This window comes from Odocoileus virginianus, chromosome 7, assembly GCF_023699985.2.
Source record: "Odocoileus virginianus isolate 20LAN1187 ecotype Illinois chromosome 7, Ovbor_1.2, whole genome shotgun sequence".
NCBI classification, from domain to species: domain Eukaryota; kingdom Metazoa; phylum Chordata; class Mammalia; order Artiodactyla; family Cervidae; genus Odocoileus; species Odocoileus virginianus.
In genome coordinates, this window is record NC_069680.1 from 42,656,982 (window position 1) to 42,684,971 (window position 27,990).

Sequence of the window (27,990 nt, forward strand, 5' to 3'; positions counted from 1 at the left end):
CGGAGGAGGCAGCCGTTCCGAGGATTATTCTTCTCCCCATTCCGCTGCCGCCGCTGCCAGACCCCTGGCTGCTGAGGAGAAGCAGGCCCAGTCGCTGCAACCATCCAGCAGCCGCCGCAGCAGCCATTACCCGGCTGCGGTCCAGAGCCAAGCGGCAGCAGAGCGAGGGGCATCAGCCACCGCCAAGTCCAGAGCCATTTCCATCCTGCAGAAGAAGCCCCGCCACCAGCAGCTTCTGCCATCTCTCTCCTCCTTTTTCTTCAGCCACAGGCTCCCAGACATGACAGCCATCATCAAAGAGATCGTTAGCAGAAACAAAAGGAGATATCAAGAGGATGGATTCGACTTAGACTTGACCTGTATCCATTTCTGTGGCTCTGCTCCCCTTTGCCTTTCTGTCACTCTCTCTGATAACGTGGGAATAGACGGATGCGAAAAAATGTCCGTAGTGTGGGTGACTCTAACGTTTAACCCTGGTCGGATTTCTAGATGTATATTTTGTGTCTCTTTTGAATGCATTCAGCCTAGGGTGTGTTCGGCTAGACGGAACTCTTGCCTGTTTGCAAGTGTCAAGGCACGGATGGGTCTCTTTCTAAGGGCTATTGTCCGCAGAATCCAGAACACTGTTACTGGATTAGTGAGCTCGGTAATCCGGTCTACTAAATGAACAGAAAAGTAGATGCTTTGAGCTTGAGCATATTTCGATTAAATCTTGGCTTTAGGCCCTAGATCAAGGGTATAGATCAGATTAAAAGGAAAATTAGTGTTGCACGTACAGCTTATTGCATCAGAATCTTGCAGTGATTGTTTTTAGTTTCCTGGGTTGCATTGATAGATTCTTTTAAAATGTGAGTTGTGAACTGATTTGCATAACTTTAGAGAGAATCATTTTAGCATATATGGTGCTTATTTGAAGGCAAAAGTAGGTTTATGCATTAAAACTAAGTTAATTACAACTTTGAACCGCGTTTAGAAGTTTTGCAGTTTGAAATCAATAGTACCATGATACTTCTCAAAGACGCTCTTATTAGATTTTGTTAAATTTGCTTTTTTTTTTTTAAATCTCTTTGAGATGATGGAGGATAGGACTTGAAATTTACAGTTCAGTAGCATTGTAGATTCAGTGCTCTTCTGACACGTAGTAGAATGGAGATTGAGTGGTTTTTGATCTCAGATGATAATGTTATGTAGGTTCAAGGGTATTGTGTGTAGCAAATGGTGATTGCAGAGATTAAACTTAAGTTTCACTTGAAATTTAGGTATTGATTGAAGTATATACTTGAATTGATACTCAACTTTATTTAGGTTTCAGGTCTTGTGACACCTTTGGGTATCCGTTAATTTTACTCTGATTTGTGTAGAACGTCAAGTATAATTTACCAGCTGATAATCAGAAATGCTGGCAAGAGTGGATTACTCCATTTTTGGATTGTAGGTGTGTTCGCTTTTTTCATATGGTGTATTAAATTTACTGAGTCAGCTTGTTGAATAAGACAGAAACCCAAGAATTTCAGTGGGGTACAATTGGTTGTCTGAAAGTTAGGCTTTTGTATTTCAGAAGATAGTGGTTATTGAAAGGCATGAATCTTCACAGTTTCAGGTATAATGAACAAATTTTGGTCAAGGATGGGGGGATAGAGCCCTCTTTTTTGGCAGAATGGGAAATAAGTTAGGAATTGAGAGTCACTGGTAGGCCAGTGTATAAGGCATGAAAAATAGGATTAAGTTGTTGGTCTGAGGTGACTGAAGCATTTTATTAAGGTTTCTATTAAGATAAAAAATTTGGTCATGTGAATTGTAGCAGTGGACAATACTTTAAGCAGTTGTGTAGGTGTTTATAATAGAGTATACTCAAAAAAGTGGTTACTTAGCAGGTGTCTGTATCTCTAGCTAAAAACTGTGGGGAAGATACTTTTGAAGAAAAATGTTGCATATGTGAAGAGTTTTTATTCCTTTGGATTATGTATCTGCACATACATACACACATAGTATTTGCAGTTGATTTTGCCCAAGGTTTGATATGAAGTGAAGATAAAAGTTACTGAAGAAGTAGCTTTACCACGCACACAACTTAAGTTTTCTGTTAAGTTTAAAAATAATATTTTAAAAGAATATTTGGAAATTTTGGAGTTGCATTAATTGAAAAAGTACTAAAGCTGAACTTGACCTGTTTGCCCAGAAGATAATCATGAAAAATACTTAACTTTGTTCTTCTGATTTGTAACCTATTTCAGAAGTAGTATATTGGTATGACTTGATAGTCATCTAGATGTATAGGACCAAATTAATTAAATGTTTAACTTTTTAGAGTAAACCCACATTCAGAAAGATTTCTAGAATGCTGTTTGTTAGGCAGATTGCTTTTAGTATTCAGAGTATGTTTATGCTATTTTTGCTTTACCCATTTGATTTTAAATTATCAGAGTTATGAGACTAATATCATTCTACCAGGTTTTTATATGTGAGCAGCGCGGTGATTAGCCATTTCTCCTTTGATTTCAAGGTGTGTGCCTCAGTGTGTGAAATTTATGTGAATTACAACTTTCTCTAAAACTGTCCTTTTAGTTATGGTATGCATAGAAAGCATTATCATATATTGCATCAAATGACTAATAACGCTTGATTTCTAGAGTTGTGGTTTTATTGAGCCAAATGTTGATATGAAAAAAAAATCATGTTAGGAAAGTCAGTAAAGGGTTGCCTTTTTGGTAGTTGCACTTCCAATAATTTTGATCCACCAGGGCCCTTGGGCTTGCTTGGTTTCACTTCAGTGTTTTGGGTTTAGTGGTGGGGGAAAATTAAAATGGCCATTGACGGCTTTTTCCCTGGCAAGTTGTAGTGTCTGTTTCAGCAGTTAGCCTTCTCAAAGTTAAATTCTTTAATGAAAGTAGTGATTGGAGTATTTTTATAAAGGTCAGTAATGAAGTGACTTCCTTAAAGGAAAATTGAGGACTATGGGTTTTTTTTTTTTGTAAAATTGAATTATTCTAAAAGTCATTTTTTGGTGGGGGCTTATCCTTAATATTAGTCTGGAAAGTAGTACTGAACACGAGACTATAAAAAATTCATTGTTTTAGATTTCATGGACACTTTAGGCTTCTATTGAATTTTAATTGTTTGATAAGTTTGCATCTTTTCAAATAATTAACCTTCATAGGGGAAACTTTAATTCATAGAGAGTATAGTGACTGTTGAAGTTAGCTGTTATCTTTTAAGATTAGTGATTACTGAAATGACTGTATAGTGAAGATTTTTTTTTTTAAATTCTACTCAGAGTTTTTATTTTACACTTTTTATATCAGTTAAGTTGTATTTCTTTCCTGTGCAAAATGACTGGGCCACCTAATTGTTACAGGATGATCCACAAACTTCATTTTCATAAAGCGTATTAAAGAATAAAGCACATCGGAGAAATTTACGGTTTATGTAGTTCTTAATATAAGGAAAAGAATTTATTGCTGTTCATTGTAAAAGTTTTCACTATAGTATAGTCATCAGTGCAGATTTAACATTGCTTATGATACACTAAAGAAATAGTAAATATAAAATATGATGAGACGTAACCACGTTATTTTAAATATAGTTTTAAGAGAGATAGTAGAGAAAGATGCATTTGTATGTATTTACCTTTTAGAATCTTAACATTGAAGGTAGCTGGTGATATTTTAATTCTTGTGTGGTACAGTATAGTATCTGCTTTTTCCCATAAACCACAAAAAAAATTACAGACCTCATAATGTCACAAAATACTTTTTGGAAGTCTGGTTTTCAGATGTCCTCATTTCGAGATTTGCCCCATTTGCTATTTGTTCATGTGGTGATAGCTTAATACTTTTTAATAATTTTTAAGCCATTTAGGTAATCACTTCAGTGACTTTTAATGTAAGAGTATTTATTATGGGAAAATCAGTTCACAAAATTTTGACATTAAATCACTCACAGACATTTTATTTTTTAATTTTTACCTCAACATTTCTAGTAAGACAGCAGTGTAGGATATATTTTTATATTAATATTGTATGTGAAATTGGAGTTTGTAAAAAGAAATTTAGAAGTTTTCACGTTTATGACAGTTTTTCACTTACTTGAAATGTTAGGCCTTGGCTGTATTATAAGAAGTTAGCTTCCAGAAAAATGTTGATAATGAAAGAAATTTATTTGGTATACTTTTTTTCTGTAGATACTCTTTGTTCCAAAGTTCTATTTGTATTTCATAGAACTGTCACTCTTTTCTCCTCTCTTTTTCTGTTAGATAAACAGGATTTTAAGTAAAGTCAATATTCTTTTGTGGTCTGATTTCACTAAGAAAAAGTGTTAGGATTTATTCTAAGGATAGTGACTTAAGATGTATCAGACTGTGAGATTGGGGTCAGAAATTATTTCAGTAAATATTCAGTTTTACAATTGCTTTCTAATTGGTAACTCTAAAATTAACACAGTTGCTATCAGAAATATCGATATTATTAGGCTGAACAACCCTAAACTGATGACCTTAATTCTTTTACATAGGCCGTCTTAACTTCCACATGCATGTTTTGCTGGGTGGTGAAAATATTTTGGTTTGTGATTCTCAAAGCGTAGACTATATATATATGCACTTACTAATGTAAAATACTTTCATTTGTCAAGAAAGGTGAAATTAGTATATTGGATTTGATTATTCACCTACTGTTCCCTAATTTTTGGAATTTTTTCATTGGCTACAGAAAAGCATTAGCAATTTGGTTCTTTTAAAATTAGCAGTGGAATTAAAAATACTGTTGGAAAAACACTGATTTAAGAAGAATAAACATAACTTAGGGGTGAATTAATTTCGTATGGAAAGTCTTCATTTAGTTCTATATGGTTAAGGCAGATTCACTTCATTTGCAACAGTTTGCATTCAGAGATGAGTGGACATCTTCAGGGTATTAGGTGTGTACCTGTTGGTCCTTTTGGCAGATTTGGATACTATGGCAGTACCTTGCAGCAAAAAATTATTCTTAGCCTGTATGTAGTGTGGGAAAAAAGACTATGTGTCATATTTTAAGTTGTTACACACTTAGTTACTATAGTAGTCATCACTTCAGCTGTGGACAGTGAATCTAACTTAAAAGTGTTTGAATACTTGTATGTATGTAAATAAAGACAAAGTCAGGCAATTATAGTAATATTTCTAAAAATTGAATTTCTCTTTAAAGAAGAGTTCACCTGGTGGGTATGGTTTTATAAGTTTTAAATAAGGTTAAATCTGTTTTAAATTACATTCAAATATTGAGTATGAGTTTTTTCCACACATTGTACATTGTTTCATTTTAGATTTTAAGGTGGCAACTGTAGACTCTGGAACCAGTACTGCCTGTGTTGGAATCCTGACTCTGGCACTTAGTAGCTGGATGACTTTGTGTAGGTTGCTTAACTTTTCTCAATCTATATTATCTGTGAAATGGGGATAATGGTACCCACCCATTTAATGTTTATTTTGAAGAATAAATGAGATAAGTAATGGCATAGCACTTGCCACCTTGTAAGTATTTAAATGGACACTGCTGCTCTTAAAAATTATAATTCCAGGTTACTCATGTATGAGAAATTGTCTTTTCGTGTATGGGAGGAGCAATGATTTTAACTGAATTTCCTCAGTTTTGGATATGTTGCCATATTAATTGGTTCATGCTCTGAGTATTTTTTAAAATAGGGGTATTCCTTTAGGAGCTCTGAGTATAAAATGTCTGTGATTTTGCTGTTTCATCACAAATAATTTGAAGCTCTGCTCCCTCATAATATGGAAGCGTTAATCATACTAATCAAAGACTATTTGGTTTAAATACTAAGATATGATGAAAACTTCCTCTATATGTAGTAGAAAAATAAAATTTTGTTATAATATTAAAATAAAAATTTGTTAAAATATGAAATTTTCTTTAGAGTTAAATACAGGTCAACTAAAATATATATTTTATTCACAGAGTAATCTTTGTCTCAAAACATTTATTATATGATATAACAGTTACATAAACTATCAGTGAAGGTACTGTAGTATTTCTTTTTAAGTTCAGATTTTTGAAGGAGTCGGACAGCTTTGAACGCCAAGTTACATTCATTACATTATCATTTGCACTTAAAATAATCTGGAAGTGCATTAATATGGGAGTTTTATTTAGGTTAAACCTTTGTATTATTTCCCATTTTCACTTTTGATCCAGTTTTAGGCCCTAGAAATGGGAAGAAGAGCTAAAAGATTTTTTTCTTAATTTATTCTTACCAGGTACGGGGAGAGATGGGTAAGCCTGAGACCTGCCCGTTAAAGGCCATTTCTTGTGCGCAGGGATCAGTCTTCTTTCTTCGTTTCCCTGTTCTGGTCTCCTTGCTGTGTCGCAGTGCCCTCAGGAGTGAAACACTTGATTTCCAGGGAGGTTTTTGTTTTTTTCTTATTTGTCTTGTATTACAGAATGAATTGTGCTGTCTAATTATGTATGCAACTATCTGATTACATGATTTTTACATGTTTTGTTATATGTTGGATAAACTAGCTGTATTTTTGGTCCAAGCCTAGGTTGCAGAATTGAACTGTGCATTTTGACAGCTTCTAGGAAAACTTAATTGCCTAAATTCCCTCACTTTCTTCTTCTATTTTATGTTACGTGCACCTAAATTTTGTTTTATATCACTACCCCAAACTTACGGTTGATTTTGTTATTAAAGCCCTTCAGAATAGCTTTCAATTTTATTTCTTTGCTTTTTGTAGGTTTTTAGGCTGAATATAATAAGGTTCTCTCTTCTTTACTATTAATTACTAATTAAATTATCAAATCATTAATAATTTAATAACTAAATAAGCTAAATATTAACTAGTGTTAGTTGCATTCTGCTAATTTTATGTATTTAGTATTTTTGATCTTTTAAGGAAGATGTAATTATTTAAGGTGTTATGAAATGGGTTGTGATTTAGAGCATGTAGTCCTTCCATCAGATGTATATTTTTTTTCCTGAATTTGAAAAAACAAATCTTGGCTGCTCTGGGTCTTTGTTGCAGTGATCAGGCTTTCTCTGGTTGTGGCCCACGGGCTTCCCTTGTGGTGGGGCCTAGGCTCTGGTGCACACGGGCTCTGTGGCTCGCAGGCTTGGTCGCCCTGCGGCACGTGTGGCCTTCATTCCTGGCCAGGAATTAAGCCTTTGTCTCCGGCGTTGGAAGATGAGTTCTTAACTACGGGACCACCAGAGAAGTCCCGAATCAGATGTATTCTTAAAGTGATTTATAAGTACAGCATACATGATGAGTTGCAAACAAGTCCTTGTTTTAAATATATACAGGGTTTTTTTTTTTTCCATTTAAAATTCTTTTGCTGTCATGAATTTAGTGAGACACTTCTGTTTGAGTGTTCTATTTACTTGGAACTTACTGGAGATTAAATAAATAGAATGGCAATCTTTATTCTACTTTTAAAATGAAGTTTGGGGAATGTTACCAAGCTTGATATTTTTTAGGTGTTTATTTTTTAAATATGTATTTATCAGTGACTGAATCTATCAGAGTTAAAGTGAAATGTGTAGACTTTTTTCTTTTGTAATGTGAAAACAGTACTTTGCCAGGCTTAACTTAGCTTTGTTGTAAAATTTATTTAACATTTTCACTTACTCATTTATAAAGTATGAAAGATGAAGAAATGAGGACTTAAGCCAGAAGGGATTTTTTTTGAAAAATGAAGTAGAATTAGCTAGCATATACCCTGTGTCTTATATTTGTTTAGCATTTTTCATTAACAAAGCCTTTGATAATTATTAATGCATTTGATTTTGCAAGAAAAAAGGAGCAGCCTAAAAGATGGTACAAGCATTACTTTCCTCATTTTTTTGTACAGAAACCATAGCTCCCCCCAAAAAACCCAGTAACTTGTTAAAGGCTACCAGAAGATTGAGTCCAAAGAGGGTGCTGGGTTTTTAGGCACCTGCTGCAGTATTTTTCCCATTATGTACATCAGTGGTTCTCAAACTTTAGATAGGCATGTAAAAAACTTGCAAGACTTAAGTCATAGATTACTTGCCCCACCTCCAGAGTTTCAGATTCGTTAACATCTGAGTTGGGGCCTGAGAATTTGTATTTTATTAAGTTCCCAGACGGTACTGATGATGGTAGTCTGGGGATCACACTTTGTAAACCACTGTATTACATTATCTCCTGTCAGTTCAGTTCAGTTCAGTTGCTTAGTCGTGTCCGACTCTTTGCGACCCCATGGACTGCAGCACGCCAGGCCTTTCTGTGCTCCCAGAGTTTACTCAAACTCATGTCCATTGAGTCGGTGATGCCACCCAACCATCTCATCCTTTGTTGTCCCCTTCTCCTGCCTTCAGTCTTTCCCAGCATCAGGGGAATCTCCTGTCAACTAAATCCTTAATGTGTTATCTCCTTTAGTTTAATAGAATTTACATATACATATCATTTTATTTGTAAATCCCAAATAGCTCAGATGGCAATTGTTATCCTAATTTTTGCAGCCGACGCAATGAGTTTTACAAAAGCATAGTGGAATGGAAGGAGTATAGATTTGGGAGTTAGCTAGACTTAAAGTCTAGCTTAAGTCCTTGCTCAGCTATTTATCAGTTATGTAATAAAAGACAAAGTACTTAACCTTGGTGAACCTTGGTTTTCACATCTCTAACATGGTGGTAAAAACCCTTGTGTGTGCTTTTTTAGGTTTGTTGGAAGAATATCTTTTCAGAATATTGATTGCCAACGTGGGGCTGATCCCCTCCTGCCTTGTCTGGGTATTTGGCAATGTCTAGAGACATTTTTGGTGGTCACAGCTTGGGGAGGAGGGGCAGAGGGCAGAAGCTGTTGGCATCTGTCTCGGCATAGAGGCAAGGAATGCTGCTAAACATCCTGCAAAGCACAGAATAGCCTCATCTGCAACAAATAATAGTCTAGCTCAAATTGCCAACACTGCTGAGGTTGAGAAACTCTGATTTAGAGGTGTAAGTGTTTGGTATATAGTAAGTATGATGTTTTATACAAGTCACTATCTTTGCCCTAAGGCTGTGGTATTTAAGAAGGTCAAATTGCTAATAAATGATAGAGCTTTTAACATCTGTATTTTTTGACAGCTACTAGGCTAGTGTTCTTTATAAGAACTTTTTCCACAAAAGTTCCCTGGTAACAAAAAAGGGTTTATTTGGAGAAGGCTCATGTGTTAACTTGGCTGATTGTGAAAGTGCTGCTTTGAACTTCTGTCAGAAAAGGCTGAAGATGTTTTCAGCTTAAGTATATTATATATGAGGTATTCAGAAGAATGTTACATAAAAACATCTCTAACAGGATGGATATGCTTTATTAAAGCATTTTTTTCCCCCATTTTTATATTGCCAGTAGTTTTAAAAGTAGTTCTTAGCTTGCTTCCTTTAGTTACATAATTAGGAGATACTGTACTTATAGGATACTTGTTTTGTGGTGTTTAATGCATTCTTTAATCTTACACTTTTTTAATTCTAAAGCTGCCTTTGTTATATAGTCAGATGTGGTGAAGTTAAATATGCTGATGCAAAATGGCAAATTTCTGACAAGTTAAAAATGTCTTGTTTCTTTCCAGATGAAGAAAGTGTAGGGCCAGCTAAGGTTCTCTGATGCATGTGTTACATTCTTTCCGAGACCCTAACTTTGCTCTCAGCCCATTGAATAAGTGCTTTACTTAGCTACATTTAAAAACTTGCATTAATGTGTGAAGGTTTTAGAAAAAATTGGGACAGAGTTTTAGTTTAGTCCAGAGACGAGAAGATGCCAAGGGAGTAGCTTAGTGGATTCTGAGTTTTGTTTTGTTTTTAGGACAAACATAATTACGAAAGTGTTCTAGGAATAGATCGTTTGCTATGATTTTTTTCTGTTCGCTTGGTATTACAATTTGCTTTGCTTCTCAGCTTTGCACAGGCAGATGTCAAGGTCTCTTTTAAAAATCCTTATGAAATTTAAGTTTTGACTGTTTTGATTCTTTGGGAAATTATAGGAGCTAGTTAGAGATACTGATGAATATTTTAAAACCAGGGCTGCTAATCATGTGATAACTTCACATTTTAAGAAAAATAGCACTTGTTTCTATAATTTAATTGAATAAATATGGTGTTTATTTCAGTATATGAATAAAAAGCTCCATTTTCTTAAGAAAATTTTATAAAAACTGCTTAAAGAATTTTGAAAAAGTACTCGTTCTACTTCTCTGAAACTTCATGTTTCCATGTTAGCTTTTAGTTTTTGTTGATATCAGTCTGTTTTAAAATATTATTCATCATAGTGAACTTAAAGGTGTGTGTGTTTGAACTTAAAGGTGTGTGTATGTTTGAACTGAAAGGTGTGTGTGTATGTTTGAACTTAAAGGTGTGTGTGCATTTTAACAATATCCAAAGCACCTCATAATTTCGTTAATTATTTTAAATGGCAGAGTCATCAGAAATATGTTTCTCTGTAGTTACACATTAAACACTTTTCTAGTATTTGGCCAGTTTTTTTTCCTGTTCTTTTCTGATTTTCCTTACTGTGAATTTAAGATGACCTAAATATTCAAAAAGGCTGTCATTATTTTGATTCACAAGATCATAATCTGTTACACAAAAGTAGCTGAAGTTTGATGTCTAGCAGCTTTTTTCCCCTTAGTATATGATAGCTATTGCATATTTAAAATTTAAGCATATTTTAATATTGAAGTGTGGCAAAATAGAATTTAGTTACTTTTGATCTGTCAAATTTTCTTTTGCTATGGTAGGAGTCATTTGATTAACTATCACATCATTTTGTGTTAAAGTTATTATAACCCTGTTCCTTTCCTTTCTTTAGTTAGAAAGGGTTTGACTTGTTGAGATGTTACTGTTCCCTAGAGTGGTGGTCCCCAACCTTTTTAGCACCAGGGACTGATTCCATGGAAGACAATTTTTGTATGGACCAGAATAGGGGAGATGATTTTGGGATGGTTGAATCACATTACATTTATCGTGCAGTTTATTTCTGTTATTTATTACATCAGTTCCACCTCAGATCATCAGGCATTGTATCCCTGAGGTTAGGGGCCCCTGCTCTAGAGCATATTTTGAATGATAGCCATTTATATTTACTTGGTTGCCTTGGTCGTAGTAATTGGTGATAGTAATTGATGCAGGTTTGCTGTGCATTTGCATTAATAATCAGTATTAATTTTTGTGATAGTCTATATCAAATTTTAAAGTATCAGTTACTAAAACATGGAAATGAGTTTAACCTTATTAGATAAATGATAATTCTCAGTAGATTTATTAGTTCATGTAGTTAGAACAAAAATATTGCAAAAGAAACAGATTTTCTCTTTTTTAAACAAAATTGCTTGTTAGTGTAACATTTTCCAAATGAGATATAATTGTTTCAATTCCTTTTTGGGGGGCGGTTGTCTAGTTGCTGTGCAGTGTTATGTTTCTGCTGTACATTAAAGTGAATCAGCCACACATATCCATATATCCCTGTTTCCTTGGATTTCCTTCCTGTCTAGGTCACCACGGCACATGGAGTAGAATTCTCTGCTATGCTATACAGTCAGTTCTCATTAGTTATCTGTGTTACACATAGTAGTGTATGTATGCTAATCCCAGTGTCCCAATCCATGCCACCTCCACTTCCCCTTTGGTATTCTTATGTTTGTCCTCTTTCTCTACCTCTGTGTCTATTTATGCTTTGCAGATAAATTCATCTATACCATTTTTATAAATTCCACATATGTGCATTAATGTATAGTATGTGTTTTTCTGACTGACTTCACTCTGTATGACAATCTCTGGGTCCATCCACTTATCTGCAAATGGCACAATTTCATTCCTTTTTGTGACTAATATTTCCTTGTTTATATGTATCATATCTTCTTTATCCGTTCATCTGTTGATGGACATATAGGTCGCTTCCATGTCCTGGTTATTGTGAATAGTGCTGCAGTGAACACTGGGCTATGTGTGTCTTTTTGAGTTACTATTTTCTCAGGTTATATGCCCAGTAGTGGGATTGTTGTGTATTATGGTGGTTTCATTTTTAGTTTTTGAAGGAACTTCCATACTGTTCTTCATAGTGGCTGTACCAATTTACACTCCCACCAACAGTGTAGGAGGATTCCCTTTTCTCCACACCCTCTCCAGCATTTATTGTTTGTAGAATTTTTGATGTTGGCTCTTCTGACCAGTGTGAGGTGATACCTCACTGTAGTTTTGATTTGCATTAGCAGTGTTAAGCATCTTTTCATGTGTTTATTGGCCATCTGTATGTCTTTGGAGAAATTCCTGTTTAGGTCTTCTTCCCATTTTTCTATTGGGTTGTTTATCTTTTTGATATTGAGCTGTATGAGCTGTTGGTATATTTTGGAGACTAATCTGTTGTCAGTTGCTTTGTTTGCAAATATTTTCTCCCATTTTGAGGACTGTCTTTTCATCTTAATTATGATTTCCTTTGCAAAAGCTTTTAAGTTTCATTAGGTCCCACTTGTTTATTTTTATTTTTATTTTCATTACTTTGGGGGTTGGTCAAAAAAGATTTTGTTGTGATTTATGTTAAAGAGTGTTCTGCCTATGTTTTCCTTTAAGAGTTCTATAGTGTCTGGCCTTACATTTTGATCTTTAATCCATTTGAGTTTACTTTTGTGTATGGTGTTTGAGAGTATTCTAATTTCATTTAGTCATCTAGTTTTCCCAGCATCACCTATTGAGACTGTCTTTTCTTCGTTGTATATTCTCGTCATTTTTTGGTCATAAGTTAATTAACCATGGATGTATGGGTTTATTTCTGGGCTTTCTGTCCTATAGCATTAATCTATATTTCTGTTTTTGTGCCAGAGCCATACTGTGTTGATTTCTGTAGCTTTGTAGTATAGTCTGAAGTTAGGGAGCCTGATATCCTCCAGCTCTCTTTTTCTTTCTCAAGATTGCTGTGTCTGTTCAGGGTCTTTTGTGTTTCCATACAAATTGTAAGATTTTCTATTCTAGTTCTGTGAAAAATGCCATTGGTAATTTGATACGGATTGCATTGACTATGTAGATTGCTTTGAGTAGTATAGTCATCTTCACAATATTGATTCTTCCAGTCCAAGAACATGATATATCTCTCCATGTTTTTATGTTGTCTTTGATTTCTTTAATCAGTATCTTACAGTTTTCTGTGTACAGTCTTTTGCCTCCTTAGGATTGGATTTTATTTCTTTTTCTGTTACAGTGGTAAATGGAATTGTTTCCTTAATTTCTCTTTCTGATCTTTCATTGTTACTGTATAGGAATGCAAGAGATTTCTCTGTTTAGTATCCTACAACTTTACTAAATTTATTGATTTAATAGTTTTCTGATAGACTCTTTAGGATTTTGTAAGTATAGTATCATGTCATCTGTAAACAGTGACAGTTTTACTTCTTTTCCAATTTGAATTCCTTTGTTTTCTTCTTCTTCTCTGATTGCTGTGGCTTGTACTTCCAAGACTGTGTTGAGTAATAGTGATGAGAGTGGGCACCTTTGTCTTGTTTCTGATCTTAGAGGAAATGCTTTCAGTTTTTCACCATTGAAAATAATGTTTGCTGTGGGTTTGCCATGTATGACCTTTAATACGTTAAGATAGGTTCCATCTATGCACACTTTCTAGAGAGCCTTTTTTTTTCTTTATCATAAACGGGTGTTGAATTTTGTTAAAAGTTTTTCTGCATCTATAACCATTTTTTAAAAATACATTAAAAAAATTTTTTGCTGTGATGGGTCTTCATTGCACATGGGCTTACTCTAGTTGTAGCAAGTGGGGGCTACTCTTCATTGCTGTGTGTGGGCTTCCCATTGCAGTGGCTTCTCTGGTTGTAGAGCACAGGCTCTAGGTGTGTAGTCTTCAAAATTGCAGTGTGTGGGCTTAGTAATTGCAGCTCATGGGCTCTGGAGCATGGGCTCAGTCGTTGGGTGCACAGGCTTGGTTGCTCCACGGCATGTGGTATTAAACTGGTGTCCCTTGCGTTGCAAGGTGTGTTCTTAACCACTGGACTGCCAGTGACTGCCCCATGTGGTTTTTATTATTAAATTCGTTAATGTGATATGTCACATTGATTGATTTGCATATATTGAAGAATCCTTGCATCCTTGAGATAAATTCCACTTGATCATGGTATATGATCCTTTAAAAGTGAATCTGAATTCAATTTGCTAGTATTGGGTTGGCCAAAGTGTTCAGATTTTTTGTATCATTTTATGGAGAAACACAAAGGAACCTTTTGGCCAATCCAATATTGAGGATTTTTGCATCTATGTTCATCAGTGATGTTGACCTGTGATTTTCTTTTTGTTATCTTTGTCTGGTTTTGGTATCAGGGTGATGGTGGCCTCAGAGAAAGAGTTCAACAGTGTTTTTCCCTCTGCAGTTTTTTGGAAGAGTTTGAGAAGGATAGGTATTAGCTCTTCTCTAAATGTTTGATAGAATTTTTTGTGTAGCCATATGGTCCTGGACTTTGGAAGATTTTTAATCACAGTTTCAATTTCATTACTTCTGATTGGTCTGTTAATATTTTCTGTTTCTTCCTGGTTCTTGGAAAGTTGTGCATTTCTAAGAATTTGTTCATTTCTTCCAGGTTGTTCATTTTATTGGCATATGGGCTTGAAGTAATCTCTTTACATCCATTGTATTTCTGCAGTGTCAGTTGTATTTCTGCAGTGTCAGTTGTTATTTCTCCTTTTCATGTCTAGCTTTATTGATTTGAGTCCTCACCCTCTTTTTTTCTTTAAAATTTTTAAGAGTTGTTTTTATATTGGATTTTAACTAGTTAACAGTATTGTGATAGTTGCAGGTGGCAGCAGAGGGACTCAATAGGTATATATGTATCCATTTTCCCCCAAACTCCCCTCCCCTCCAGGCTGCCATGTAACATTGAAGCAGATTTCCTGTGCTATAGAACGTGTTCATGTTGATTATTCATTTTAAACTCAGTGATGTGTGCATGGTAATCTGAAACTCCCTGACCACTATCCCTTTTCCTTGAGTTCCCGCCCCACCTAAGCCATAAGTTTGTTCTCTTTAGTCTGTGAGACAGATTCTGGTTTATAAATAGATTCATTTGTATCATTTCTTTTTCAACTCTGAATATATGGCATATGAGATTTCTCTTTCTCTGGCTTTCCTCAGTGTGACAGTTTCTCGGTACATCCATGTTGCTGCCAATGGCAGTATTTCATTCTTTTTAATGGCTGAGTAATATTCCATTGCGTATATGTGCCACATCTTCTTTATCCAGTCCTGTGTTGATGGACATTTAGGTTCCTTCCATGTCTCGGCTAATGTAAACAGTGCTTCAGTGAACTTTGACGTGCATGTATCCTTTTGGATCCTGTTTTTCTCCAGATGTGTGACCAGAAATGGGGTTGAATGATCATATGGTAACTCTATTTTTAGTTTTTTAAGGAACCTCCATACTGTTACTGGTTATTAAGGCTATTTGGATTCCTTTTGGTGCTGAAAAGGTCACACAGATTGTGATTATTGTATAGTGTCCAAGAAGTAAGGCTTGCCATCTGTTACACAAATATAGGAAAAAGTTAAGATAATCTAGTGATGTAAGTGGTTTTGAGACTTCTCCTTTTGGAATCATCTATTAATTACAATTTTTAAAAAGAAATATCATATTTTAAGCTTTTGCAAAAATAAAACAATGGTTATGACAGTGTTGATACTTTTCTACTAAAATTTGAAGATAGTGCTTAGGAACTAAGTAATGAAAGTCTGACTTTTATCATTTATTTTCTTAAGATTGTTTGGATATGTAAGTGGAAATGTAATGTTTTAACTTGAGATATTATGTTATACAGGATTTTGGTACTGTGGTTGTATAAGGTTTTTAAGCTTTAGTTTTCCTAAGAGTTGATTTATAGAAATTCATTATTCTAGAACTCAACCAGTTATTGGATAGAATAAATATTTCTTAAAAATTTGCTTAAATATTTTTCAAGTGCTTTGCTTTCTTCTGTTGCTCAGTTCTTGTCTGTCTGCTAGTAAATGAGTTTCCTCTAAAATCTTGGTGTTACATTTTCACCACAGCAGTAGTTGTTAATGTCTTATCATCCCTTAGAATTTCTTAGACGTCTTTAAAATTGCATATTGGGCTTAATAGGATCTGATTAATTTTAATCTACTTTATTATGTTGACATTGCTTTTTACTGAGAAGTTTGTTACCTGCCATGCCAAGTGTGATTAATAAGATCAGATGTAATATTTAGATATGATCTTGAATTTATGTTCTCAAATTCAGCTTTGTGTCTGGGGCTTCTAGTTTGTGTAAGAAATGTCTTGCCAGTTTAAAGTTAATGTCTGATTAAGGTAAATTGTTTTACTAATATCAGTTTATAAAATTTGTTCATTATTGAATTGTAGGCCATGAAAAGAATGATGGCCTTTTTTGGGGGGGCGGATAGATAGTACATATGTAAATTATAGCTCTTAACATGGAGTGTGGTGCATGTGTAGGTGATATTTTTTATCTAAATACTCAAGGTTTAAAAGTCTTCACCTGTTCTGTTTACTTAATAGTATTTAAAAGGTGTGAGGTATTAATAAGAGCTTTTCCCCCTCTTCATTTCTCTCCTTTCCATCTAACTGTTGGTATTTTTGTCTTTCTCTGTGTTAAACGTTGTGTTTTTAAAAGTTTATTTACTGGATGAAAAAGTTACTAAGTTTTTTTTTTTCATGTTTCAGCTTAATTTTCCAAGATTTTTTACTGTGTTCTCCTTTGGATGTGAAGATTCCGTAACTAATCATGGTCAATAATTGTGTCTCCTCCCCTAGTTGCAATAATTGGGTTCATACTAAAATGGAACATGCTGTCTAGAATTAAGGGTGATAACAGTTCAAAGCCAGCTATGTAGACTTATTCTTGTAGCTGTTAGTATATTCTAAAACTATCTTATTAAGTCTTAAGATGAATTTTTGCTAGTATTTTAGCAAATATATAATTTAAGATCTTTTGGATAATACACTTATTCAAGCAGTTTTAAATTGGTATGTTTAAAATACCACCAGTGGGAATATGAATCATACAGTATTAGAACAAGGCACTTATCAGAAGGTCAGTAATATGATTCTTACCAATAGAGGAACGAATGCCAATATGTTTGCCTTCATATTTTAAAATCTACCTGAACTTCTAGTTCATATTGTTCTTATCCAGATTAAAATACTGCACTGAGGCAACACTATGTTTGCTGATTAAGGAAAAAAAGTAATTTCTAAATGATTTTCTAACTTAAGCTATGAAATAGATTAGATTTTTATAATATTAAAGCCAAACATAAAATGAAGCAGTAAGTACACACTTGTTTGGAGCTTTTTTCCTTTAAAATGGATCGAATTAATGACTTTCTTTAAAAGGTAGATTTGATTGTTAGAAGTAAATTTAAAAATTTTGCAGTTTTGGCTGAATTAATAGAAGGAAAGTGCATTTGTTGAAGACACATTTGTATTAGAACTTTTTTTTTCTTAGCTTGTGTGTGGTAGTTTTGAATGTTAGAAAATTTGTTCATGATTGTATCTAAAAGGTCAATTCAGTTATAAATCTTGGAATCTTTTTTTCTTCCAGAATGCAATTTGCTAATATTGAGTGAATTGGCACTGAATGTTACTAGGCTTTTGTTGTCATACTACTGACAAATCCCTTGCCATCTTCTGTACCTAACTCTTTGAATGTCTTTTTTTTCTGTAAAAATTAATGGCCTTTTATCTTTTTGCATAGCTATAGAGTAGCCAAAAGTAATGTTTTAGGTAGTTACTTCTATTAAAGGATAAAAGAATGGCTTTTATCATAGAATGATATTACAGAAGTAATGCATAAATCTTAACATTGAGTATGAATATTAGAGCATAAAAGACACCCTCTTATGTACTTTAGTGTAATAATGGATTGAAATAATTTAAACTTTTACAGTCTTAATATGCTTTATTAAGCTTTTGTGGTAGAAAATTAGTGTTTGGCTTAGTTCAATCTTATAATGTTGATAAAAGTGTTTAATGCATGTTGTTGAACTGATAATGTTTTTGAACGTTATTATTTGTTTGTCATCAGTAGTCAATCTTAGATGTTTTTTAGTGGGAGTAGCACTGTAGGGAGGGGGGGGTGTATGTGTGTATTTTAACAGCAGCAGAATTCTGAAACAGGAAATCAGTCTTATCGTATTCATCCAGAGCCCTAGGAAGAAGGTAATTGTTCGGTGTACTCGTTAAAACCAGTTAGTTGAGCAACTTAAATTTTTAGAGGTTCACAGATGCAGGCTCGAACAGTTGTTGGATATATTACTTCATAATTAACAACTACTCTGGAGAAAAACTGATTCAGTTAGTTGAGGGTACTAATACACTAAACACCTCAGCTCAGTGCACTAATAAATTATGCTTTGGATTTTAAGAGTATTGCTCATACTATCAGTGACTTGATAAGATATTTTTCTGTGTTATTAGTTCATGGGATCTCAAAGACTTGGACACAACTGAGCAACTAAGCATACACACATCAGTGACTTGAGAACATATTTTTCTGTGGTTCTTATTGCTTAAATTTAAATAGTTAAAAGTTCATGGTGCCTTGATTGTTCCTTTAAAAAGATTTTTTTTTTAAACTCAGTGGAATCTTAATGTATCTGGCTTGAAATATTTTCAGAATTATTCTTAAATTTGAATGGTTTAATAGAAAAAAGTTACTTCTGTTTTATCTGTCAACTGGAATTTTATCTTTCCCTATTAATGTACATATGAACATAATTAGATCTTATGAATCAGTGTTTCCATAGTGTTCTGTGATCTCTCTTATAAACATTTTTTATGTCATTGGGTACTTATTTTAAAAGCTGTACAGGTAATATTTCATCAGGCTAAATATCATGATTTGCTAAGCAGCACTACTGTAAGTGACTTTGCATAGTTTACCTTTTCCTTTGGTTTGTGCTTTTAGAATGTGGTGTTAAGAGCAGGACTGCCAGAGTGAAAGGTACAGCAGCTTCACAGCTCTCTATTATAGCTGGTGAATTTCTTGCCAAGTGAACCAATTTATAGGGTTGCTTCTAAGTGGAAGAATTACTAGCAGTTCTTAATACTACCTTTGAAGAATGTGATGTTTTCATTTACAAAGTGAGATATAAATTAATGTAAACTTTTCTGTCAAGAAGAGTTGGTATAGTATAAAAACATCAAAGAAAGTTAAGAGGTTTAAATTGCTTGGAGAAGTAGAAAACTTTAGTAGTTCCTCAGTTATTTGGCTTTCTGGTTTGGCAGTACTAGCAGAAAATTTAAAAGTGTTAAATGGAACCTAAAATTTATGCTAAAGTGAATTTAAGTTAATTTATTGAAATTCCTCTTATAATTTGTTTATGAAGACACTATAGAGTTGCCTTGTAATGAGACATTTAAACTAAAAAAAAAAACAGGACATTTCTAGCTTATGCAATTTCAAATAATTACAGCCCCTTATTTACAACTGTAGACCCCTTTGCAGTTTTATAATTTAAAGATATTTCCTCATATCTCATTTGATCTTTGAAACAACCAGTGAAGAAATTGCAGCAAGTCTTATTATTTTATAGAAAAACAACAGTATTTGAGGTTCAGAGATTCAGTAACTTAACCTGAAGTCTAGGCTTTAAAGTTGCAAAACTAAGGATAGAATTCTGATATTCTGTATTTAAAAAACAGTATATACTTTAAGTGCTTAGAACAGGGCCTTTCACCTAGAAAATATTTCCAGTGTTCCTGTTCATTTCTCCTTTACTCTTAAAATTCCCATCTTTTTGAGCATTCTTTCTCATTATTTCTGTAGTTCATGCTTTTGTACCTCTGTGCCCTTTTCACTTTAGAAAATAAAATTTTAGGCTGCATTAATTTGGTTTGTAGAGGGACGATTATATGACATGTATTAGGGCAGATGTTCTTAAATAATAAATAATTAACACTTCATCAACTGGGAAATTCAAGCAGCTTCTATTTCTGCCTTCCTCCCAGTGTGAATCATCAGTTTAGAAACCAGATCCAAACATTTAACACACTTTTTAAGGGAAAAAAAAAATAGTAAGAAATATAAAATCTTTTATTAAATAAAAAAGTCATAGAAGTCTTATGAGGATGGCTGGTATTTAAAGCATAATTTGTTTATAAAAGCTGATAATGTGGATATAACTGTGACATATTTGGAAAGTATTTGTTAAATTTAAACCTGTTAAAATTTGTTGAAAGGAATGTGAAGCTGATGTAACTAATGAATCAATGGCTGAATTTTTCTTCTCACCTGAGCCTTAAGTGCCTGAGAGTTGTAAGCACTCCCAGAAAGCCGAGAAAAGCTCCAGATATTCCTAGAAAATGAAATTAAATGATGAAGTTCTGGTATTTGCTACCTTGTTTTTGATTGTTGTCTTCTCTTTTTAGTCTGACTTGATTCCTTTACTCCTGCTGCCAGTTTAGCTCAATGTTCCTTTTGTGAGCTGGGCAACTTCAGATTTGCCCTGGATACTTTTTGATACTAAGTCAATATGTCACTTTTATTTGACCTGTCATGTTCCATGTATGGGATAGCTTCTAACTTCATATTGCACACCTTTCAGCTAACTAAAATTCTAAAAATAACTTTTCTGTGACTTATGGAAATAATTTTCCTAAAAATAATTATAGCAGGAAAAATAAGTAGTTAATGATCTGTAGTTTAACACTGCATTTCAGTTTGTAAGTTGTAAAGGGATGAGCATATCTGTTAATATATACTATATGGAGTACTGCAGAGAAACTTTTCAGAACTGCTTTGCTGTTAGTAATTAATGCTTAAAATAAGATTCAGCTTTTGTGTCAGGAACACATTGTTATAAAATAAGGCTCAGGGGGCCTATTTCCCCCTCCCTTACCATTTTAATAAAATCTGCAATAGAATGGAAAGTAGTAAAACAAAATATCTTAGGGGGCTATATTTGGTTGTTATCCTCTATTTGAAAATTCAAGGTAAATTTATCATATGAACCCCATTAACTTAGGCTCAAATAAACTTCTGAGGTAAGGTAGACTCGTGAGATCTCAACCCACATTTTTTTTAAGCTTTTTATAATTTTTTATTTATTTATTTTTGGCAGTGCTGGCTCTTCATTGCCGTGGGAGCGTCTCATGGCGGTGGCTTCTCTTGTGGGGCACAGTCTCTAGGGCGCACAGGCCTCAGTAGTTGCAGCTCCTGGGCTCAGAGCACAGGCTCAGTAGTTGTGGCACACAGGCTTAGTTGCTCTACCGCATGTGGGGTCTTCCCGGACCAGGGATCGAACCTGTGTCTCCTGCATTGGCAAGTGGATTCTTTGCCACTGAGCCACCAGGGTGACCCCCACAAGTTTTTTTTTAAAGACGTTTTGTTAATCAGAGGTAACTTGGAACATATTTTTAGTTTTTTAAGTTACGCTTGGATGCTTAGAACAGCCAAAAAAAAATTGTTTAGCTTTTATCATAGCCACATTATAAGAATAATAGGTCAGTTATGGGTTGAATCAACTTCTGTGGATGTATTTTAAAACTTAATTATTATATTTTAAAACTTAATTATTATTAAGTTTTTCTCTTTGGGACAGTATTCTGTGATGTGAGAAGGATTGTTGTAGCACTTGACTCAAATACGATATACTGTGTATAATTATCAGAACTCATAAACCAGCAACTTAAGATCTGTGTATTTAGTTGTATTAAGTTATACCTCTATTAAAGCAAAACAAAACAAATTTAACGTGTTTGCTTGAGGGAGGGGGACTGGGGGGAAGAACTATCTGTATATCGGATCTCCTGTAGCTGTGGTGGCATTCATCCTGGGCAAGAGAGGACCGTGTATGCATTTCTTACCTGTCTCCTTATTTCATGTGCAGCAGCCACTGCTGTGGGGAATAAAGGCTTCCCGCCCGCCCCCCCACCCCCGAGTTACATTTTGCATATGTTTTTAAGTTAAATAAAAAAGCAATATACTAAAGATTTGAAAGAATTAAAGTTTCTGTTAGGCTTTGATGTTCTTTAGAAGGCTTAGGTTATTCAGCGAGTCAGTGTCATTGAAAAACAACTGAACAGTTACAGTGGGCTCTTAAGATCTAGTTTTATACCATGTGTTCAATTGATGACAAACATCATTATGTTCTAGACATTGTTCATATATTAAATCATTTAATCCTTAAAACAACCCTATATGATGGGTACTTTTATTAGCCCCTTCTACTTATTCAAAATAATATCCAGTAAGTGCAAGTTAAGTCTGTTCTAATATTTCCTCCCTCGGTTATTCCTGTTTGGTTGAAATTATCTTAAAAAGTATGTCATAAAAATTTTAGCAGAAAGCAAAAAGTTGTATGTAAGAAAGATTTTATTTATTGATACAATTCTTGGCTTGAGAAATGTTTGCCTCAAAATTGAGTACTCATTAGTTGCTGACATCAGTTTTGGAAATACCAGTAGATTTTTCTTTTGTCTTTTAGAAGTTTTTTAATATTTGATTAGTAAATTACTTCCATTTGGAGTTACGTACATAATGGGTTTGAACTGTAACTTAACTACTGATGGCTTTGGTACCATTCTTTTTGATCCACAGTTTCATCATCTGTGGGCTTCCCTTGTGGCTCAGCTGGTAAAGAATCCGCCTGCAATGCAGCAGATCTGGGTTCGATTCCTGGGTTGGGAAGATCCCCTGGAGAAGGGAAAGTTCTGGCCTGGAGAATTCCATGGGCTGTATAGTCCTTGGGGTTGCAAAGAGTCAGACACGACTGAGTGACTTTCACTTTCATCATCTGTGAAGTGGTAATGTTACTGCAAAGGATTGTTAGGATTAAATGAGAATGTATTTGGTATACTGTCTGGGACATGGTCTCTGTTTATCTAATTTATGATGGATGCCAAAGTGTTGAGTAAAATTTCAAACTGTATGAATAAGGAAGGTGTTAAGTCTGAGGAAAATGAAACTTTAAGAAGGCTAAATTCCTCAATTGGGTTAAAGGAAGAATTGGATTGTTGCTCAGTAAGATTACAGAGCCATGGGTTGTTGCTCTGCTAGAAAGTCCCATGTTGATCCTGCCCTTTGACTCCTTATCTGTCTGATTGACTTGAACTTCCTGTCACAGCATCCTTAAACCTAGACCTAATGTCAGTCCTGCCACCTTCTGCATAAAGCTTTGTGTGTGAGCTGTACTGGACTGCTCGCTTTTTCTGAATATTTTGTGTGTTGGGTTGGCCAGAAAGTTCTTTTGAGTTTTTCCATGATGGTATGGGAAAACGTGAATGAACTTTTTAACCAACCCAATATTTCCATGTATCTGTTCTACCCTCTGTTTAGAATGTTGTAATTGCTTTTGTTTCTTCTTTTTTTCTGATGTATGACTTATTTCTTGAGGATTTCTAACATTACCTACCTACTTTGTAATTTCTAACATATTCCCTACTTTATCTCTACCTCTGCAGAATTAATCCTTTCTCTTGCTCTTAAAACATCTTGATCTTATGTATATATAATGGGGCCTTTGGTGTAGTTGTAGGTTTGTGTGTCTGTCTTCCTTGATAGAATAGGAACTCCTAGAGTGTGGTAGTCTTTGCTTACTTAGACTTATGTTCTCAGTGTCCTGTGTACAATGTTCAGTATGTGAATATTCAGTGTCTGTTTGGATAATTGAGTAAAGGAGGAGCCGATGAGTATCCCCATTCATGTGTAGTTACTGACAACTATTTTTCTTAAGTAAGTTAACCAAGCCCTTTGCAACCTTATTTACTTTTATTTGTTAATATTCATAGTACAAGGATAAATCTAAATTTAGTCTTTGTTAAAAATGACTGCATTTCAAGGGGCTTTATATTTCTGTTCTTTTAAAAAAATTTATTGAAGTGCAGTTGGTTTACAGTGTTTCAGGAGTACAGCAGAGTAATTCAGTTATGTATGTACATATATATATTCTTTTTCAGGTTCTTTTCCATTATAGGTTATTCAGGATACTGAATATGACTCCCTGTGCTGTACAGTAGGTCCTTGTTGGTTATCTATTTTGTATATAGTAGTGTGTATGTATAAATCCGAGATTCCTGATTTATCCCTTCTCCCACTTATATGCTTTCCTGTAAGGCTGGAATCTTACTAGCATTCCCACTGAAATTAATGGTTAGGTAAGTTTGTTAGTAGTAATAAAATTTTTTTACATAAAAAATTTTTGTTGTATTGATCAGAAAACCTTGGCATAATCTCAGTTTATATTTTTTAGTAAAATGTATTTATAATTATTTAGTTAGAAATTCCAGATTTGTGGTAGTTGCCACTGCTTTGGGTTCCCTACTGCTGCCTCATTTTTTTTCTCTTAATTTCCATTTTCTTATGTTTGTATTCTATAAGACAGTTAAAAAGTAAAGATTATTCATATTCAGGAATTGTAGTGCTTCAGGCTTGATTTGAGCCTCTTGTCTCTTCATTTTTTTTTTTTTTTTGGTGGGTGGATACCTAAAACATTTTGGTAATTAGGAATTAGATTTTTAGGTGGGGCTGCTTTCTTCTATGAGAATAATAGATGATAGCTAATATTTGTGATGTTAAAAATGATGATCCTAATGGAACCCTTTCAGGCTGAGGGTGAATTTATGTATTCTTAAAGTGACAAAAATTATTCATGGCCTATATACTTTTATTATTATTTTTTTTAAAAGAAATTCAGCTTTTTAAAAAACTACATACAAAACTGTAAGTCATACAGGGCAAGACAATATTTTGTTAAGACCCTTAGGAAATAGATTTGGAGATAATTAGATTATAAAACAATTTTTTTTTTTTAAACCTGTTACACAAACAATGTAGGTGATCATATTAAAACAAGCAAAAATGAGAAAAAATTATATTCCTACTACCTAGATATTATTATGTTTAGTACTTTAATCTTTGTACTTTGTACTTTAATCTTTAGTATTTTAATCTAGTACTTTGTAATCTTTCTGTCTACATATTTTAATTATACTGGTATGGTGTATGTTTTCTTTTATTAAAATAGTATCACATTGTACTTTCTCTTTTGAAACCTTTTTTTTTTCCAATAAGTAATGTCTGCTTATCCATTTCTGTAAATTTTCATCTCAGCCAATACTTAGATCATATTTAAAATTTCTCTAGTTGGTTCAAAAATATCCTTAGTGGCTGGTTGGTCTGAAACATCTGAAACAGTAACCAGAACAGGATTGTACCAGTGAACTTGGCTTTTAGAACCCTAAGCCTTTATAAATCAAGGACAGCTACCCATTTCTCCCCTCTTCAGCTTTGAAATCATACTTGGATTTTTTTTAAAAAGATAATTTGAAAGATACTGGGTCATGTCCTATAGACTTTCTGAATTGTCCAGTTTATACACATAATGTCATTTAGCTTGTTGTATCTCATATCTGGTAAGTTAAAATTTATATGTAAGTGCTTCATGGATTCTCAGATTGAAGATAATTTGGCTCTCATAGATGATGCTGTGTCCTTCCTATTGCATCACATCAAAAGTTATGTGATCTCTACTTAACTTGCTTGATAATGCTGAGATTGACCACTGAAATTGGGTGATGACAGTCTTTTCTGTGTGTTATTCAATTATGTTTGTCTTCTTACATTAGAAGATACATTATGTGGTGTTTTTCTTACATTAGAAGATATATTGTGTGGTATTACTTTGGCTCTGTTAGAAAGTTCAGTTCCTTATTATCCACTCACCTATTGATTTAGTACCATTTGTTGATCCTTGCCTAAGTCAGTAATTTTATTAGGGCTTTCAAAGTTTGATTTTTCTGATTCTAATTGATTTTTCTAAAATTTTTATTTTTATTAACTGGTGTTTTCTGTTGTTTGCTTTATGAAATGGAGCTATTGAGTTGCCCTGAAATACAGTTCCTACAGGAAAAGTAGGATAAATCCTTTATCTCTCCCTTTACCAATTTCAAAGTAAAGAAAATAACTTCTAGTAGACACTTATCAAAGCTTAAAAGTGAAAATAATTTTTTGTTTTGCTATAACTTTTTCTGTATTGAGTATCTCTATAGACTCGGGGATTTATTTCCGTTTTATTCGTGATTCTTTGATTTACTCCCACTTAGAGTTTTTCTCTGATGCTCAGTTTGTCACGAATTTGGCCATTCTTCATGCCAGCTTCTGTGTATGTTTGATATAGGCCACTAATGTATGTATGCTTTCCTTGCTTTCTGGCACAGAAAGATACCTTCTGTACCTTCCCTGTTCCAGATCTGACATCAACTATTTTTTCAAGGAGTTGATACCTTTTAGTGTAGTATGAGGAGAAGGCAGTGGCACCCCACTCCAGTCCTCTTTCCCGGAAAGTCCCGTGGACGGAGGAGCCTGGTAGGCTACAGCCCATGGGGTCACGAAGAGTCAGACACGACTGAGTGACTTCACTTTCACTTTTCACTTTCATAAACTGGAGAAGGAAATGGCAGCCCACTCCAGTATTCTTGCCTGGAGAATCCCAGGGACGGGAGCCTGGTGGGCTGCCGTCTATGGGGTCGCACAGAGTTGGACATGACTGACGTGACTTAGCAGCAGCAGCAGCAGTGTAGTATGATATTAAAGATGAAATCAGGGTTCTAGAAGTGTTTACTGCTGCTCAGGTGACATACTTTTAGGCTGTTTCTTTGGAAAGACCTAAACAACATAAGTGTCTGCAAGCATGAGTTCATACTAATATTTTCAGTTATTACTTGATTTCTTGATTTTATAATGTTATCTCTTTTCTCTTACAGTAATAATCACAAACCTTCAAGTCATTAACATAACATCATTGATTTTTCCTATAATATAAAGAAAAAGTTTAAAGATGTTAATACTGATGTCATTAGAAATTACTGGAAAAGTTTAAAATTTCTTTGTAGCTCTTTTTTCTTAGAAAAGTTCCTGCCCAGAAGTACAGTAAAATTACAGTGTCTAGATAACCCTTGAAATAAATCCTTTCTCCTGGTTACCAATTTGATATTTAATCAGACTTGTTTCAGTGTTGTGCTTGCCTCCTTGCCCTCCTTTTCTCTATGAAGCAACCATTTTTATTAGTCTCTCAATTATCTGTATGTGTGTTGGAGCATTCCAATTCAGGCAAATATATGTGTAAAAAATTAGTTTATAAAGTATTTCTTTATACAAACATAGCATACTATATACCGTTATGCACATTTTTTTCTTTAAAATATTTTGTAGATCTGTCCAAGCAGTACTAATAATTATATAGAACATACAGTAAATAGGTAATCTTTTCTTAAATTATAATATCAAAATGAAAGGTTTTAGTAATTTAGTTATTTTGGATTGAAAATAACACTGAAATAAGCTGACTAATGTGAATGCAGCAGAAATTAAAAAAGTCTCTAGAAAGGCACTGGATTTGATGAATTTTGTATTGTATTTGGAAGATAAATGGGTCCAATATGTGAACATATAGCTTTGGAGATAGTCTTGAGTGGTTTAAAGCAGTTAAGATTGGCTGGTTTGAAACATCTGTGTCAGAAAATCATGAGATTGATGGAGCTCAAGAAATGAAAGCCAGTCTGATGGACAAAGTACTCAGATATGTGGATAATCTGTGCTGCTTTATAGTTTTATATAAATTTTTCTTGAGTATAGAAGTTTGTTTTATGCAGCTGTTGTATATACGTTAATAGAATGGGCACGCTAAGTATTGATTACCTTGTTTGGATATGAGATTAAGTTTCTACCTCAGTTCAGTATTATCATCATCAATACCAAGGGTTAAGATACATCACTGTGGTTTTCTCAACCTCCTCACCATGTAGAATAGGAAATTGAAGTCTAGGTGAGTTGTCCAATTTATGCATCTGATTAGAGGAATAACCTGTTCTTAAATCTAATTTTCTAACTCTTAACTGTATCTACTTTTCTCTGAAAAATGAGAAATTGTGCAGCTGTTTCTTGTTTTTATTTTGATTTTTGGATTTTTGTCTGTATATTTTAGTATTGTAAATATGAAAGTTACCTTTTACCTTAGATGCATTCTAAACATACTGA

At 34.0% G+C, this 27,990-nt stretch overlaps 1 protein-coding gene and 1 long non-coding RNA gene across 2 annotated transcripts in view; both read left to right on the forward strand.

Annotated features, from left to right (window-relative positions):
* The first annotated feature begins 275 nt into the window (after nucleotides 1–275).
* The window catches only part of PTEN (phosphatase and tensin homolog), a 100,015-nt gene continuing 72,300 nt past the window's right edge, over nucleotides 276–27,990 (forward strand). The window contains exon 1 of the mRNA XM_070470597.1: nucleotides 276–359. Coding sequence (XP_070326698.1) covers nucleotides 281–359 — 79 coding nt within the window. The 5' untranslated portion in view covers nucleotides 276–280. The remainder of the gene's footprint in view (nucleotides 360–27,990) is intronic.
* On the forward strand, nucleotides 372–6,682 carry LOC139036030 (uncharacterized). Its single transcript, XR_011488714.1, has 3 exons — nucleotides 372–2,503; nucleotides 5,299–5,385; nucleotides 6,248–6,682. It is a non-coding gene; the product is annotated as an uncharacterized lncRNA (long non-coding RNA).